General features: G+C 62.1%; 1 protein-coding gene across 2 annotated transcripts; it reads left to right on the plus strand.

Annotated features, from left to right (window-relative positions):
- Positions 1-2878: 2878 nt before the first annotated feature.
- NRTN (neurturin) lies at positions 2879-17090 on the plus strand. 2 transcript variants are annotated; one of them, XM_032307653.1, is made up of 3 exons: positions 2879-3299; positions 13622-13797; positions 16340-17090. In XM_032307653.1, exons 2-3 carry the CDS (start codon positions 13629-13631, stop codon positions 16762-16764), a joined length of 594 nt encoding a protein of 197 aa, XP_032163544.1. In that variant the 5' UTR covers positions 2879-3299; positions 13622-13628; the 3' UTR covers positions 16765-17090. The 2 variants fall into 2 exon arrangements, with proteins under 2 accessions (XP_032163544.1, XP_032163534.1); XM_032307643.1 differs by having other exon boundaries at positions 13578-13797; positions 16340-17088.
- The last annotated feature ends 645 nt before the right edge of the window (positions 17091-17735 follow it).

The following is a 17735-nucleotide window of genomic DNA, read 5'->3' on the forward strand; positions in this document are numbered from 1 at the left end:
CGGGGGCCAGAGGGTGGGCGTGGCTGCGTGCGCCCCAGTTCCCAGCTGCTGTGTGAGTCAACCGGTGCGACAGGGTGTCTGTCACCGCCTGTCCAGGGGGTGACAAAGTCTGTGGGTTGGTGACAGCGTCCAGAGGTGACGCAGCAGCATGTGGTGGTGTCCGGACGCCATGGACATGTGTCTCCTGTGACCACGTGGGGCTGGCCCCGAGCGCAACAGGGTTCCCCGGGGGCCTGAGCGTGATGGGGTCTCTGGCCGCGGTGGAGGGTGCTGCCGTCCCATCTCCAGCCTCCCGTGTCGCCTGGCCGCAGCCTCACCCTGGTGCCCTCCCCACCCCAGAGGAAGCCCTGAGGGTTTTCGAGTCGTTGTTGCCCGGGCAACCATTTTACGAGCATCCACATGGTGGGCACATGTGTGTGTCCTGCACCCCACGTGTCTGCACGCCCCCACCCCCACAGCCCCAGCCATGGTGGGGAGGGGGATACCGGCAGTGTGGGGTGAGTGGGAGGTGGCCAAGGGCAGCTGGTGACAGCTTAATGGTGGCTGGGTGCATGGGGATGGGCTCCTGGCCGGGCCGCCTGTGTGCAGAGGGCTGTACCCCCCAGACTGGCCTCACACGTGTGTGCATGCTTGTGTGCACGTGTGATCGTGTCTCCGAGGCCCCTGTGCTTGGGTGGCTGTGGGGTGTGTACTGCACCCTTGGGGGCGTGTGCGCCACGAGTGACTGTGTGGAACGTTTGCGTGGGGGCTGTGTGTGTGCACACGGCAGGGGCGGGAGCTGTCTCCGCGTGGCCATGTGTCCCAGCAGTGGGTGTGGAGCGGGCCGCACGGTGTGTGTATTAACGGCGCAAACTGGCGCCAGGAGACATGGGAGTGCAGGGCAAGCCACCGAGTGTGCGTGAGCGGACACGAGCAACCAAGGGGCTGCTTGGAAGGTCCGTGGGCTCCTGTGTGAATGTGCTGTGTGTGTGTGTGTGTGTGTGTGTGTGTGCATCCATGCCTGTCCTTGGCAAGGATGTGGGTCGTTGTGACCGCTCTGTGTGTGTTAGAGATGTTGCTGGACTTCGTGTGCCCCAGTGTGTGTGAGAATAAGGATGGCGCTGGCTGGAGCCTGCCTGGGCCAAAGATTTGGGCATCTGTGTGTGAAAGGCCGCAGGGACCGTACCCTTCTCTTCCGGCCAGGATGTCACTGGGACCATGTGGTGACACCAATGACGGCAGACACTGGTGGCATGGGCCTCGCTCACCACAAGCCAGGGATGGTCACTCCTATTTACTTACTCAGTCTCTACCACAACCCTATTAGAATCTACGCATAATACCCGTTTACAGATGGGGAAACTGAGGCACATTCAAGAAGGATGGGCCCAAGGCTGCATAGAGCAGACACCTGTCCTTCCCATCCTGGACCAGGACCAGGCAGCTCTGACGCCGCCACTTCTCTGACACCTGCTCATCCTTATGCCCCCAGCCTACCCACAAGCTCACGTCCTGGCCGACTCCTTCCTGGGGGCTGTGCGCAGACCCCGATGTCCCCCCAGCCGCATGAGCCTGAGTACAGGAAGTGAGACTGCCTGAGTGTCTCCTGTCACCGCCTACACTGCGTTGTAGTGCAAGTTGTACAGGCCCCTTGGGTGTGTGTGTGTGTGTGTGTGTGTGTGTACGCGCGTTGAGGGCGTGGAGACGGGACGCTGGTCCTAGGAAGGTCTAATAGCCAGACGTATCCCAGGGCGTCTGGGACCAGAGGAAGGCAGGCGGCCTGTGCGGGAGCGAGGAGGCCCCAAGAAATCAGGCGGCAGTAGAGAGAAACCAGAGCACCGGGCCCCAGGAACGCAGGCGGCGCGCGGGAAAAAGCCGGTCGCGGAGGCCGAGGGCGGGGTTGTAGGGAGGGTGTTTTTCGGTAACTAGGCCGCGGTGGGGCGGGGCCACGGCGGTTCCAGCCCCGCCCACTCCACCCCCCCGCAGTTGGCTGGGGCCGCCAGGGGGCGCTTTAGGAACGCGGAGCCGTCGGGGAGGGGGCCCGGTGGGTTTGGGCGCGCTGGCGGGAGGGGCAACGCGAGGTCTTGGTACCCAGAGAGCGCGGTGGAGAGCCGGGGATGGGATCCCCCGCAGGGCTCTGAGGCCAGACTGGGGAGAACTGCCCCTTAGTGATGGGCTCTGTGGGCAGCGGGTATCATCAGTCTCAGGGTATCACTTACGGTCTTAGGAGTCTCAGTTCTCTAGAATGGCTTTGTCACCGGGGGCTTCTTTAGCTTTCTAAAAAGAGGACCTGGGGCAGGACTAGGAAGACCCCACAATCTTCAGCGGGGTAAGAGGAGACTGTAGCCGTTGTAACCGCCGTCTGGGGTAGTGCTGGAGCTCTTAATTCCCCCGAGGAGAATCTGGGGAGGGGCTTCTCGGGGCCCCAGACTTTTGGAAGATGCGCTGACCGGGTCTCTGGAATAGGGGTGGGAAACAGCTAGTTAGCGGGGCGCTGCTCGGGGCTCCCTTGAGGGGCTTCCTTGGTGAGGGTACTTCTTGGGACTCTGCTTTCCGAAAGGGGACCAGGCAGGACCCAGGAGTCTGGCAGTAAAATCAGATCCTCACCAGAGCGTGGGGCGCTCAAGGCCGCGGATACTGGCGTCGGGGGCGCTGTGCCTCTTATCCCAGAAGGGGGCCCTTGGGGAGGCGGTGTCATGGGGAGCTGGCTTTCCTAAAGGGGCACCGCCGTGGTCTCCGGGGGCCCGGGGAGATTACCTTCTAGAGGGGGCGCTGTGGCCCCTGCACCCCAGCACCTGCGCTCCTCCGGCCCCCGCCTTGGGCGGGGGCGGCTCCCGTCCCGGGAAACCCGAGCCACCGCCCCTGGCCCCGCCCCCAGCCCCGCCCCCCGCCCGGAGACGGCCAAGCCGTCCGCGGCGGGAGCGGCGGAGGCGGCGGGAGAGCGCGCCGTGGAGCCGCTCCGAAAGCCCGGGCCCCTCGCGCAGCAGCCCCGGAGCCCAGCGCCGCGCGCTCAGGCCGCCCGCGCCGTCCGTGCGCCCCCGCGCTCTGCGCCCTCCGAGCCGCGGGCCGTCCAGGGCGCCCCCAGCCCCAGCCCCAGCCCGGCCGGGTTGGCCGCAGCCCGCGGCTGATCGAGCCCGGGGGGGGCCATGGGCTGGCCCGCGCCGCGTCCCCCCCGCGGCCGCCCCCTCCGGCCCGGGCCCCCCCGAGCGCCGCGGGCCCAGGCGGCCCGGATGGCGGTCGCGGCGGCAGGGGCAGGGGCTGGGGTCGGCGCGGGCGGCAGGCGCGGCCACCACTGACGGGTAGTCGGGCACCCCGAGCAGGTAAGCAAGGGCAGGCTGGGGACCCGTAGGGGATCGGCGCTGGGGGAGGACCAGCTCCGTGGACGGGGATCTGGGGGCTACCAGGGGCTCCGGATAGACCGGTAGCTTCCCTCCCCTAGCCAAGAAACGGCATGTGTATGAAGGTGTGGTCTAGGGGGCGACAGGTCCGCGCATGGCAGGGGGGGCAGAGGTGGGCAGGGCGATCTTCGGCGCCTCTCCAAGCCAGGATCTGGCCAGGGTCCTTGTCCGACGGGGCGGGCGCGCCTCTGCCTCCTTGGACCCCCCCAAGTGTGCGTCTGAACAGGGTGGAAGCGGGGGCAGCCTGAATCCCCTCCCCAGCCTCCAGGAGGGCGAGACCCAGACACACGCGCTGCCTTGTGGTGTACAAGGGGCTGTGGGGGACATTCGGATCCGCAGACCCCAGCCGGGGAGCTGCCGTCGCGGCCCAGCTGCGCGCAGAAGTAAACATCTGTCAGTGGCGCGTTCCAGCCGCCGCCGCCTCCGGGGACACGGTGTCCTCCGGTAAGGGCCCGGCTCTCTCGGCTCTGGGAGCCGCCTGTTCAGCCACAAGAGGGCGCGAAACCCTTTTTGGGGGGAGGGTAGTCCCTTAAGGGCGAAGAGTGTATTTGAAGGAGAGGGGGGCTGTGCCTCCTGCTTTTTAAAAAAGGCATCTCTTGCTCAAGATAGTCTCGGAATTCTCCCAGAAGGTGCAGCGTGTGGGTTAGGAGTCATTAGGCAGCGGTGGATACAGACGGGGGCAGATTTGGGGTGGGACTGGAGAGAGAAATGGCCACTCCCAGGACTTGGTGGCACCACTACTCCTTCCCCCAAGAAGTAACTGTATATATCATGGTGTCACTGGCTGGGCTCTGGGCTTGTGGTTACCTGCAAGTCTGGGACCCCAACCCAGATCTGGGGAGCATGGCCATGGTCCTGGGAGGGAGGGGTTTGCTGGAGGCCAGACTCCTGACTTTCCTCACTCCTGCCTTCCTGCCCTGCCCTCTCTCTGCTCAATCCTTCTCTGTGTGTTCCATGACACTCTTTGTCTGTCTTCAAGTGCCCCAGGCTGAGGAAGCCCCAGTGGGGCGTGACTGGTCTAGGCGGATGTCAGTGGAGGGAAGACTTCTAGCTTTGCCAGTCCCCCCGACCCATCCCCCACCCCGCCACCAGCCCCCTTGCCTTGGGGCCCTTTGGACACCCCTCCTCATTCCCTTCATCCAAGGACTCCTGAAGTTCAGGGTTCCGAAGCCACCCCTGGGCCTTGTAGACTACTCCTAGTGGCGAGCTACAAAGAGCTAGTTCTAGCCGTGCAGGAAAGAGCAGGAGCCCCCCAGCGGCAGGACACCTGGCTGAAATTCCACCATCGGGACTATCCCTCAGATTTCAGACCTCAGTCTTCTGAGAAACAAGCAGAGGATACAGCTTTCAAGAATCTGGGCAGGAGAAGGAACGAGTTTGCAGCCTGGCACAAGGACACAATCGAGAGATTGTTCCCATGAATGTTTGCTGGATGGTGATGGTGTGGCTGACTGTTGGTATCCAGGCTCATGGGCCTTGTCCTTCAGGGAAGACAGACCCAGGGTGGAGCCCAGAGTGGAGCCCAGAGTGAGGAGCAAAGGGTCTACCTCACGGTAAGACGATCAAGGGAGACTTCCTGGAAGAGGGGCATTGGGGCTGGGGCTGTGAAGGATGAATAGGAGTTTTCTAAGTGGGAAAAGAAAGGGCATTCCAGGTAGCAGGAACTGCACATTCAGAGATCTGGAGGCAGGTAAAAACACAACTGGTTTTGGAGAATCCAGTGTCTGGATGAGTATGGGAGGGAGAGACCGTTCCGAGAGGTTGGCCCAGGAAAAACCGGGCTGGGGCATTCAGGGCCAGATTCCTAGGAGTTAGGGCTGGAAACACAGAGCAGAGAGGAATGGGTCTTTAATGCATCTGGCACCACTGGGCCCAGAGTTCTTTGCTGAGACTGTAAATTCCAATGCAGCTACATCTTTCCTGGTCCCCAAGGTAGGACAGAGGAGTCTGGGCCTCTGGGGCGAGGCCCACATGGGGAGATAGAGGAGGGGCAGATGGGGTTTTCCCTCTGCTTAGTGAGCACCAGGTAAGCATCGGGCAGGCCCGGCAGGAGGCTGGTTCTCCCCAGTTTGCAGCTGAGAAAACTGAGACTGTGTGAACCAGAGGGATCTTTCCTTCTTGCCCCATATATTTTCTAAGCATCAAGCTATTGTGTGCCAGGCTCTGTGCTAGGACAAAGCACAGGATAAGACGGGCCTGGTGCCTGACACACCTGGGGGTGGGTGAGGGAGTGGAAGAGAGGTTTCCAAGCCAGCCAGCCAGATCTTTGCATGTGCAGTTCCTGCTACCCGGAATGACTTCTCATTTCCTACTTAGAAACTCCTACTCATCCTTCACGGCCCCATCCTCTCAATCCCCTTTTCCAGGAAATCTCCTCTGACCCTACTACCCTGATGTAGACACTTTGTTCCCCACACGGGGCCCCACCCTGGGTCCAAGTCTGTCTTCCTTGGAGGACAAAGCCCAGGAGCCCTGACCCCAACGGCCACACCATTCACTGACCAACAAATATTTGTGGGAAGTTATTTTCAGGCGAGGTTACTTTCAGGGGAGGTAACAGCTACAAAGGAAGCCTGAGGGGAGAATGGGGCACTTCAGCAAAGGTATTCAGGAGAGGAAAGAGCTTCTCTTCAAATCCAAGGGAAACCAGGCTTCAGGTCGGTCCTGGAAGAAATCAGACAAGGGGCACGCGTTTGCAGTAGGTAGTCTCACTTCCCAGCTTTGGGGACCGACACCCGAGAGAGCGTGCCTAAAAAGCTCAATGTGTTGAGGACCAAGTGCAGAATTTGTACTTGGGGAGGTAGAAGAGATGACTCGGGTCCCCAGGTTCCCAGGAAACCAATGGTAGGGTTTGAGTCAGGCCCAAGTTCTGTGCCTCTGTTCCCCCTCTGTCCGATGGCCAGCTTTGCACGGTGTCCTCCTGGCTACTCCCAGAGGACCCAAGTCTCTTGTGCCACCCGCCGGCCCCACACCAGCTGCTTACCCATGCCAGGCTTAATTAGGCTGATCCTGTTATCCACCCCCCCCCAGGGAACCCCCTCCTGCCCGCCCCAGATGCCTGCGAGGCCCGCCCCAGGCCAGCCTGGCTAGGCAGACCAGCCTGCTACGTACGGTCAAGGTGAGAACTTTACAGGCCAGCCGATGAGGGCTGGGCCAGAAAAGCTGGTGGCCCTGCCCGCCCCCCACACTCTCCAGCCCAGCCTCCCTGAAAACATGCCCCACGTGGCAGCAGGTTCAGGATGAGAATTCCAGGCACTGGTGGTGGTTGGGGGGGCTGGATTGGAGAGCTGACCATGCAGGTCCCATGGCCCTCTGTCTCCCCTACCTCATCTCCCCGCACTGACCCCAAAATCCATTTGCTCCTGCAACTCCCTCCACCTAGAACACTCTCTCCAAATCTTCACTTGGTCTCAGCTGCAAGGCGGCCTCCTCTAAGAAGCCCCCCTGGCTGCTCACCCTCAAAGTCTCCCCCAGTCACTATGACTTCCCTGTGTTCTGTTTTGTTACCCTACTGCCAACATCTAAACTACCTTATTCATTTCTTCTTTCTTCTCCACCTCCCTGACTGGACGGGAGGCTTGGCGGGGGTGGGGTGCAGGTTAGCCTCGGTTCCCTGCCTGGCCCAGCGCACAGTAGGCGCTCAGTAAGTGTTGATCTGGTGTGTTGGGGGCAGAACTCAGCCTGGCACACGGGGCTTGCTGCCATGTGGACACTTTATTTACTTGCTGGCTCTGCTCTGCTACGGGTCGTCGAGAAAACCTCTTATTTCCATGGATATCAGCCCCCCTTTCTCCCAGATAGCAGGACCTATGGTGCCCACCCGCTGCTCGCCACCCCCTCCCCATGGCCCTGGCCACCAGGACCCAGGGACTGTGGAGGCATTTGAGAGGACATGTTTGGAGTGAGACCCAGGTTCAACCTCAGTTTGGCACTTTTTTTCTTTTCTTTTCCTTGCCTTTTCTTTTCTTTATTATTTTTTTAAGATTTTATTTGTCTATATTTAGAGAGAGAGAGAGAGAGCGCGTTCATGGGGACGAGTGGGGAAGGAGGGACAGGAGGAGAGGCAGAGACTCTAGTAGAGTCCCCACTGAGTGCAGAGCCTGAGCCGAAATCAGGAGTCAGATGCTCAACCAGCTGTGTGTGGGGAAACGACATCTTTTCCAGGGACTGTGGGGACCATTAAACCTGTGGAAAGCACTTAGCACAGTACTTGACACTACGTAAACATAATAGCTTGCGTGGTAGGGGCGTTAATGTTATTATTGTTGCTATTAGAGAGGGCATGCGGTACCATGATTAAGAATGTGGAGGGGGTATTGGGGCTGGGACTCTGAGGGATGAGTAGGAGTTCACCTGACTATCTGTTCCAGTCCCAGCTTGGCCACTTACACTCTATTCTGTTTGATCTTGAGCAAATAATGTCACTTCTTGGACCCGTTTTCCCACCCCCAGAATGGAGATAAAATAGTCCATACTTTGCTGTGAATTATTCTGTGTAAAGTGCTTAGAACAGCACCAGTACGGTGTGCGCTGGTGCTAGTGTGAGCTATTAGTTTTAGTTTTATTTATTTTTTGCTGCTATTATTGTCAGAGGGCGATCAGCACAGTCCCCCCCCCCCCCAGACGTCACTCTGTCTGTGCCTCTCTCGGCTTCCCTCTGGTGAAGACACACCTGGAGCCCCTTCATGGAAGCTCAGGAGCTCAGATTGATTCTCAAATCCATCAAATCAAAAAATCAATCTCAAATCAATCAATCAAAAAAAAAAAAAAACGCAGGGAGCCAGTGATGGTTCTAGCAAGTGGGCAACAGAGAGCTTCTGGGTGGGGAAAAGGCGATAGGCTGGGCCCCCACCTCCAGCTAGGCACGGAAGGTTGGCTGGGGGTGTTTGTAACGGCTTCCCCCCACCCCCATGAGGCCCCTGCAGACGCGGCATCGGAACCAGCTGCGCTAGCCAGATGTTCCTGGTTTACCCCCAGATGTGTGTCGCCGGCTCGAGGCTGCCCTGGCCTCCCCATCTCCACCATGGGGCGGGGCTGGGCCCTGGGGCCTCCCAGGGAGGGGGCACATTTTTGTGGGCTGTGGAATTTGGTTCTTCTTTTGCAGGGACCATTGAGTCTTGCCTCGTCGGAGGCCAAGTCCTGCCCCTCCTGCGACCTCAGTTTCCCCACCACGGGAACTTGCAGGGGCCTTCTAGGGGGAAGGAGAGGAGCAGGGAGCCCCCTTGCTGTCAGCCCTGGGGGCGGAGGCCCGGCCCGGCCCGCTGCTGCCACCGGCCAGGCCCGCAGGTCTGCCCTGAATGCAGGAGCTGGCCCTCCCTATGAGAGCAGAGGTGTCCCAGGCAGCTCGCTGTGCGGAGGGGGAAACTGAGGCTCCAGGGAGGGGGAGGGCCTTGCCCTGAGTCATCCAGCAAGGAAGAGGCAGAGCAGGGATCCTAAGGCAGCCATCTAGACCCGGGTGCCGTGGGGCTCAGACACAAGCCCTTCCTCACGCGCACACCCGCTCACCCGCAGGGGCACACGCGGCCGACCCTGCAGCCTTCGGGGCCTGGCTCACTCTGCCCGCGGGCGGTGACGGCGGCCCCACCAGCCGCCGGTCCAGCTCCTCCGTGTCCTCCCTCGAGTTCCCACGGGGCTGGGCAGCACCCTTCAGGGAGATCCCCTCTAGGAAGGCGCAGGAGGTGTCCAGGAGTGCGGTGGCGAAGGAGAAGGGTGTATGCGGAAGGAGACCCCACAGGGGCTCAAGTACGGCGGCCAAGGAGCCGCAGCACACCCTTTTTTTTTTTTTTTTTTAAGTTTTATTTATTTATCTGACACAGAGAGAAAGAGAGCGAGCGCAGAAGCGGGAGGAGTGGCAGGCAGAGGCAGAGGGAGAAGCAGGCTTCCTGCTGAGCATGGAGCCCGATGTGGGCTCAATCCCAGGACCCTGGGATCATGCCCTGAGCTGAAGGCAGACGCCTGACCGACTGAGCCCCCCAGACGCTCAAGCTCCTACCTTTGTGAACAGAATTCTTGACGCCTGTCCGTGCCTTAAAAGGACCCAGGCCAGGCTAGCCCTCAAAAATCCCCCAGTCCAGAAAAGACAGATGTGGGTCCAAACACTATGCCAGTGGGGCTAGGTAAGAGGGAGGGACCCAGAGCTGGAGATCCAAGATGGGAAGCCAGGAAGGCTTCCTGGAGGAGGTTCCATAGGAGCTAGGGCTCTGAAGGATGAGTAGGAGTTTACCAGATGGGGGGAGGCCCGGATTCAAGACCTCCCTCAGACTAGAGAGACGAGTGGCTGGAAAGAAGTGCCTTCTCCCATCCTTCTTCTCCCTGGGAATGAGCAAGAAACCGGTGCCTCCCGGAGGCCAGGAGCTCTGCAGGAAGGAGGCTGTTGACCTCGAGAACAGGAATGCCTGGCCTGTGTCTCCTGGGAGGCTCCGTGGAAAGGTGGAGCCTTAGGGCGTTGCCTGGGCACCAGGATAATGAGCAGAGTTTCTTGGCACTACCAAGGAAAGGTTCCAGAAACACCCACATACACACACCTTCACCCTGACTGTCTGTTCCTTGGAAGATAGGAAGGGCTCGCCTGGCTGTGTGACTCTGGGTTACTCATCACCCCTCTCTGGGCCGCGTCCCAGCCCTGGGCACTCTGTGGCCTCCAGCTGGAAGTAAGGTCATCCTGGATCCGACTTTCTGGAGTTCAGACTGTCAGGGACCCCAAGAAATGGGTGGGCTCCCTTCCCTGGGCAGTGAGGATTCTCCAGGGTCTGGACATTTTCTGAGAGTTGAGAGGACACCAGGGCCAGGCCCTGTCTGAGCAGCGAGGGAGGCCCTGGACCAGTGTGTCCCCATGTCCCCATGTGTATGAGCTTGTGGGCACGAAGTGAGAATGGCAGAAGCAAGCAGGTGGCGGGCCCAGTTCGGTCCTCGGCCAAGCGCGCAAACAATGTGGGACACCCCACGCCTGTAGGTGTGTGTCCCTGAGTGTGCACAGGTCGAGTGCTCAGGGGAGGGCTCGGGGGGCGACATGCCTGCATGGCCAGACCTGCTGTTCTCTGGGCCAATGTGCCGGAGACCATGTGTGTTGTTCTTGAGAGTGTGAAAACGCTTGTGTAGGGGCTCCCAGGTGTGCAAGAGGCTAAGAACACCCGAGGGGCCGGGAGGGTGAGAGCTCCAGAGGACAGGGGCAGCCGGTCTGTGCTGTGTCCGAGTGCCCAAGTGTGCGCACATGCTCGTGTGTGAGCAGGGCTGTATTCAAACACCATAACCTACGAGTGTGGTGGAAACTGCCCAAGTGTGACCATGTGTGAGCGTGAATTACACTAGCAGGTAAATAAGGCTGCCGTAACGTGTGAGTGTGAGCGTTAACATGCCTCAGTGTGAACGCCCAAGCTTCTGAGTGCAGGACACTAGGATGTGGGTGAGGTAGTGATAGGGCGTGTGAGAATGGTTGAATGCGCGATTGTGTTCCAATAAGTGAGTGTGATCGTGTTGGAAGATATGAGTATGCAAGCCCTCGTTCGTGACTGTGTCTGTGTCTGTCAGTGTAATCTTCCTTGAGGGGGTGAGTTGTGAACACTTCAGGGAGTGGAATAATGTCAGGAGTGTGTGTGACAATGCCCTCGGGCGTGAGTGTGCTCCCGTTCGGATGGACGTGTGAGACACTGGCCCGTGTGAGTGTGAGGGCACGGCCATGTGTTTCCAACATGAGTGAAAATGCCCGTGTGCGCGTGAAAACACCTGCGTGTGTGAGCCCCACCCTGCTGGAAGGGGTTGGTGAGCACGAGCGCAGGGAGTGTAAGTGGGCCGGTGTCGGAGTGTGCAAGCGACAGCGTGTCCCAGGGTCTGCGTGCAGGAGCGTCTGGGAGTGCACGGGAGTGAGAGCACCCAGGTGCGTGACCGAGGACAAGAAGGCCGACTGTGAGTGATTGTGAGCCCCCACGTGTGCTGTGAGCCCACCGACCCGGGACCAGGAGCCTCAGGACCCAGACACACGGATGGTGCACAGCGGGCCCCCTCCCCGAGCCCTCGGCCACACGCGCAGCACCTCCGTGTGTCAGGGCCGCGCCAGACACAAACCAGTTGGGTGACCCCCTTCCTGAAAGGCCCATTGTTAACAGACGCTTATCAGCCGCACCCACCGGGCCCCCTCCACCCTTGGCCCTCTGCTTTCCTGCCCCTCAGCAGAGCTCCGGGGGGTCTGCGGCTCCAAGGACACCGGGGGCTCTGGGGGTCAGGCCGTCTCCCAGCCCATCCAGCCTCTCAGCACCCCCCCCCCAGGAAGGCCTCCGCAAAAACACAGGACCAGAGCCTGGCACCGGGCGGGGCTCTCGTGCCAGCCTAGCAGGGAAACGGAGGCACACCACGGCAGGACGTGCGTGAGAGCACCCGGGGTGCTGGGCGTGCAGAGAGGGCTTTATGGCCCCAAAGCATAAAGCAGATACTCCTTCAGGCCAGGGGGTGGGTTGGGGCACCTGACAACTTCCAGGCTGCGTCTGCTTGCTGCACCAGCCTGACAAGGAGATGTGCCCCCCGTGGCCACCAAGGCCCTGCGAGACCGGCCCCGGGCCCCTCCCCGGCCTCCCCTCCTCCCCCCTCCACCCCCCTCACTCTGTTCCAGCCACAGGGGCCACCAGTGTTCCTCCCACACACCCGATCCACACACCACCGAGCAGGGCAGCCGAGTCCTCAGGGGACTACACAGGCATCGGGCATCCAGGACCAAGCCCAGCCCCGCAAAGCCCCCACGTGTGTGTCCCACCCAAGAAGGCAGATTCCAATCCCAGATGCTTTTCTAGCTGTGTCCTTGCCTAAGCCCCTACCTGCTGTGTGCTGCCTTTCCCCAGCTGTAAGTGGAGCTCACCATGCCTCCTAGGTGGGCTCAGCACCGGCTCTGGTACACAGCAGGTGCTTAATACATGTGCCCTGCTACTGTCTAGCCGCTGTAGGTCCCGCGCCAGCGATTCCGTGGGGCGGAGGTGCCGGGTTGGGAGGAGGCATGGAGAGGCGGTTCCAGACCCACTGAGCCCAGTCTGCCCTTGCGGGGTCCAGGCCAGACTGAAATGCAAATCGCACGCAAATGCCGGCTCCGCGCAGGGGCCCGCAGCCTGAGCCGCCCGAGGTGCGCGCGTGGGGGCGCCCGGCACCCCACAGCCCAGCCCAGGCGCTGACCGGCCTCCAGCGCGGCTTTCAGCGCTCCGTGTAAATGTTTACACCGGGCGGGCCGCCAGGCCCCGCGCGGGCCACCACCAGGCTGCCAGGCCTGGGAATGTAAACCCGGGTTGGGGGCCGCCCAGCGGCGGGGAGAAGCTCTGGCCCAGGTGGGCGGGAATGCGCAGGCCTCAGGAAACACCTACTGTGTGCACTCAGGGCGCCGGGGCTGGGCGGGCCCAGCACTGAGTCATCCGTGAAACACGGCGGGAAGGCTGGGGCCACTGGGGGTGCACACCTGCTCCGACCCGGGGGCAGGGGGTGGGGGAAGGGCGCAGGTGAGAGCAGCCAGAGAGGGCTTCCTGGGGGAGTCGCTGTCCAAGCTGAGACTCAGATGGGGTTGGGAGTGGGGAGGAGGAGAAGAGACTGTGCTGGGTGGGAGGAGGGGCTTGTGCAAAGGCCTGCGGGTGGGTGGGTCGAGTGCAGCTTAGGTCCATGGACACCTGTTCCTGGGCAGTAGTTTCATCTGTCTGGAGGGGAAACTCGGGCTCAGAGAGGGGAGGGAGGTACTCTGGAGGACCCCAATGTCAGGAACACACTAGAGCACATTCTGTTCTCCACGCCCCCCAGTCCCACAGTGCCCCCTGCTGGGAGCACCCTCACCTCCTTCCAGTCTCCCCTCCAGGCTCCCTGGGCTCCAGCCTCCTGGCTGCACTGGCCAACTTTGGTTCAGCCTCAGGACCTTTGCACTGGCTCTTCCCGCCTGCCTGAGATGCCATTCTCTTGTGCCTGGCGGACTCCTACCTTGGTTGTTCAAGCCTCAGCTTTCGTCAATGCTCAGGAAAGCACTGTGGCAGCCCCAGATGGGGGCGGTTGCCCTGCTACTCCTGGCACAGTGCCCACCGCTTTCCTGGGCAGCATTTTTCACAAGCTGGTTCAGTGGTTCCTTGATGAGTTGTGTCTATGTTATTACTGATCATTAAGCAGAAGTGGCTGGAAATCAGGGGCCCCACTGTGTCCCCGGCGCCTGGCCCAGCTCTCTGTTTCCGTTTGTTGCCTGACTGACAGACAGACAGACGGAGGCCGTGGGGCTGACCATCACGTGCCCGCAGGCCGAGGATGCAGCGCTGGAAGGCGGCAGCCTTGGCCTCGGTGCTCTGCAGCTCGGTGCTCTCCATCTGGATGTGTCGGGACGGCCTGCTCCTCAGCCACCGCCTGGGACCCGCACTGACGCCACTACGCCGCCCACCTCGCACCCTGGACGCCCGGATCGCCCGCCTGGCCCAGTGTAAGGGGGTCCCCGACTTAGGTCAGCTTCCCTGATAGGGAGGCGGCCATAGTGGTGGAACTCTATTTAGAGGCCAAAGAGGCTTAATTTAGATCGGGTGGGGAGGGTGCAAATTCCCCCAAGGTCCTGGCAGGGGTGGTGGTGGAGGGGTTCCTGGGAGCTGGGGGTTTCACAAGGAATTAGGTTCTGGTCTTGAGGGGCCAGGGGTCTGGATGGAGATTAGACCGGGGCATCCAACCTCTGATATGGGGGAGCTCCCATGCGCTGCACGGGATGCAGGTACCGGAAGGCCGGACCCGAGACCCCAAGGAACTGCCCAGTGGACAAGGACCAAGGGGAGTGGGAAACCCCGAGAGACGTAGAAATGGGGGGAGAAACAGAAACAGAGATGCTCAGAGACAGGGAGACATAGGTTGGGAGAGATGCGCCCGGGGAAAATACCTTGGGGTGGCGATACAGAACCGCCCCCTTCGAGGGGCGTGGCCTTGGCGCCCCTGATCCCCGCTCCTCCCTGGGGCCCGCCCCCTGCCCCGCCCACCTGACGGAGTTGGGGTAGAAGGGCCTGGGTCCGACCTCCTGTGAGTGCGCGCGTGTCCACGCGGGCGCAACGCCGGCGGCTGAGGTGTGGGCGCGGTCGCGGCGCGTGCATGGCGCCCGCGGGGTTGCACCGCGTGCGGTTCGTGGGCAAGTCCGCGCCCGCCCTGCCGGCCCACACAATCCTCCTTTCTTGTCCTTACAATGGACAAGGGCGGCCTGAGGCACGGGCTCCACTTCCGCCCCCCGCTTATTCCGGCGGGCAGCAAAGTCCTTCCCAAGACCCTGAGTTCCAGAGACCAGGGTGGGGCCCCCAAAACCTAGCGCTTAGAGCCTGAGCTGCGACACCGACGGTGGGATCTCGGGCATCCACTGGGAAGGCTCTTGGCCCCTGGGCGGGGGTTGCCCACCTGGCAGCCTGTTCCTGGGCGCAGTCCTACTAAGAGAAGAGAGTGGCCGCTGACCCCCCCGCCCCGAGTCCCCCTGAGCCCAATGCGCGGGTGGTGGAATTGCAGGCGGGGGCGGGTGGTGGGAGCTCGGGGTGGGGCTTGGGTGGGGCTCGGATTGGGGGAGAGCTATTGCTCGTCTCATATCGGTGTGTTCAGACCCTGTGCAGGTGGCCAGGCCTGCTGGAGGGAGGCAGGGACACATAGGCTAAGAGAGCTCTCACTGTTTATCTGAAATGCAAATTTAACCGGGCATCTGTACTGTATCTGGCAACCTCCTCCGCCCGCCCCCCACCGCGGCCACAATAACTGTGTGGATGTATACCTGAGAGACAGGCACACTACAGGGTGGAAATTTAGGCACCCTAAGTTAGGTAGGCTCCAACCTAACCCCAAAGCAGACGCCACCGGCCACCCCAGTCCTCGCCCAGGGCTTCAAGAACTGGAAACATGCTCAGTTGATCCCCACTTTCCAGTGCCACAGCCTCAGCCAGATCGGAATACTCCGAGCTCCTTGAGCAGACAGGGAAAGTGAGGCACAGAGCAGGGCCATCACCTGCCTGAAGTTTTATAGGGCTGGAACTGGCAGAGCAAGACTCACAATTAGGGTCTGTCTGCTTCCTGAGATGTCCTGCGGAAACAGACACACCCCCTCCCTAGGGTCTCCCTGAGCCAGGGGTGCGGCCAGGCAGGGGATAAACTCAGGGTCTCCTCTCCCAACCACAAGCATGCCTGCCACCTGCTCAGAGGCTGGGAGCCCCCGCCTGCCTTTCCACTATCAGTGCCACCTGCCATTGGCATGCCTGCCAGGCTCTCCAGAGGACTGGGGCAGCCCAGCCGCCTGGGAAATAAATTTAGGCTCCGGGGCCCTGGGAATCTGTGACTCCGGGCACCTCCCGGCACCGTGGGAGCGCAGAGAATTGGACCTGGGCCAAACTTGGCCACACGAGGGAGGCCGGAAGAAGCCTGTACTCGTGTCTCTCTCTCTCTCTGTCACCTGCGAGTGCTGTGGCCTTCGGCCAGTCTCTGCCCTATTGGATGGCCAGTTGTCTCACCTGTAACACGGGGGAGGCCGGGCTATCCCCTTGCTGCCTCCCCACGCGGTCCCCACACCAGGCCTCGGTGTCTGCTGCTGTTGTCGTCTGCACGTTCTGAGCAGCCCACCCAGCCCGATGTGGTGCTGTTCACGGAGACACTGAGTGCCAGCACGAGATGGAGCGGAGGGGGGTGGGTGCGGGTGTTGGGTGGGGCCCCCACAGAGTGAGCTAGGGACTCATTAACAGCCCAGCGGAAGGGCCGGTGCCCAACACAGGGGCTGGGTCCAGAGAAGGTCGTTGGGAGCCATGGTGCTGGGCTTCTGCTCAGGCATCCCGCAGGGCCCCCAGACAGGGACCGTTTAGGTGCCATGTTGGGAAGTGGCCGTGAGCTGAGACTTGGCCTTGGGAGGGTGCGCGAAGGCCCCCGGGGCCCAGAAAGGGGCTGTTTTCCGAGGGGAAGGGCGACGGTCGGAGCTCTCCCCCAGCTCCCCACCGACCCACCCCGCTCTGTGTCTCTCCCCGCAGATCGAGCGCTGCTGCAGGGCGCCCCGGACGCGGTGGAGCTGCGCCAGCTGACGCCCTGGGCCGGCAGATCCCCGCGTCCGCACCGTCGGGCGGGGGCCCGGCGGAGACGCGCGCGCGCGCGATCGGGGGCGCGGCCGTGCGGGCTGCGCGAGCTCGAAGTGCGCGTGAGCGAGCTGGGCTTGGGCTACGCGTCGGACGAGACGGTGCTGTTCCGCTACTGCGCAGGCGCCTGCGAGGCGGCCGCGCGCGTGTACGACCTGGGGCTGCGGCGGCTCCGCCAGCGGAGGCGCGTCCGGCGGGAGCGGGTGCGCGCGCAGCCCTGCTGTCGCCCGACGGCCTACGAGGACGAGGTGTCCTTCCTGGACGCGCACAGCCGCTACCACACGGTCCACGAGCTGTCGGCGCGCGAGTGTGCCTGCGTCTGAGCCTACCTCACCGGGCCGGCGGGACGGCGGGCTCCCCCTCTACGCCCGCGCGGCGGCGCCCCCACCCGCCCCGCCTGGCTAGGCCCGCGGCGACGGACTGCGCGTGCGCAGCAGGTGCCTTCCAGGCCTCCGGACTGTCCAGTTACTGCACCGAGATAAAGTGTGGAAATTGGAGCTTGGGTGTGATTCCGTGTTCCGGGGGAGCCCACGTGTCGGAGGGACACCAACCTACGTGGGGTGGGGCGGGGCACCAGATCCACTGGGCAAAGGGGGACGGGCCGGGTACCACCCCCTAGGCCTACAGAGGGTTCTTTCCCTGCGGTAACACCAAGGAAAGGGGTGTGAGTGGGAGCAACGTCGACGGGAGCCGTCCATCCCACTTGCCTTTAGGTCCCTGTGTCCCTTCTGACGTGTCCCGCTTCTACCGCCCCCACAGGTGGGCTTCTGAATGGGAGGAGGGAGCCAAATGGCAGACGAGGAGCCTGAGGTCTAGGTGGACCCAAGCCTCCCTCCCCCCGAGGGCCTCGTTAGGCCCCGTCTACCCGCTGGGAGCCACTATCTCCTTTCACCAGCTAAAAATATATGTGCGCTGCCCATCTCCCTGTGGGGATAGGTCTGGGGCGGGCGCCAGCCCCGTCCAGCCCAAAAGTGGCGCCTGCTAGGGCAGAGCCCCGTCCCCAAGGACCTAGGTCCTGGGCCTATTAAAGCCCTGGCCCGAGCTCCTAAGGGGATTTACGATGTGTCCTCGCAGAGGACAGAAAAAGCGGTGTCACCTCGGTGCTTGGCAGGCCCGAGACAGCGTGGAGGATTGGGTTCCCAGACTTTGGGGAGGGGTCTGCACATCCCAGGGTTGGAGGTAGGGCCCTCTGGGAACCCCGCACCCTGGAGACCAGTGGGTATGGACCCTCCGCTCCTGCACCTGGAGCGGGGTTCTGGAGGGCACAAGCCCCTCGCACCCGACAGCTTCCTGA

The sequence above is a fragment of the Mustela erminea genome, chromosome 1, assembly GCF_009829155.1.
Source record: "Mustela erminea isolate mMusErm1 chromosome 1, mMusErm1.Pri, whole genome shotgun sequence".
NCBI lineage: Eukaryota > Metazoa > Chordata > Mammalia > Carnivora > Mustelidae > Mustela > Mustela erminea.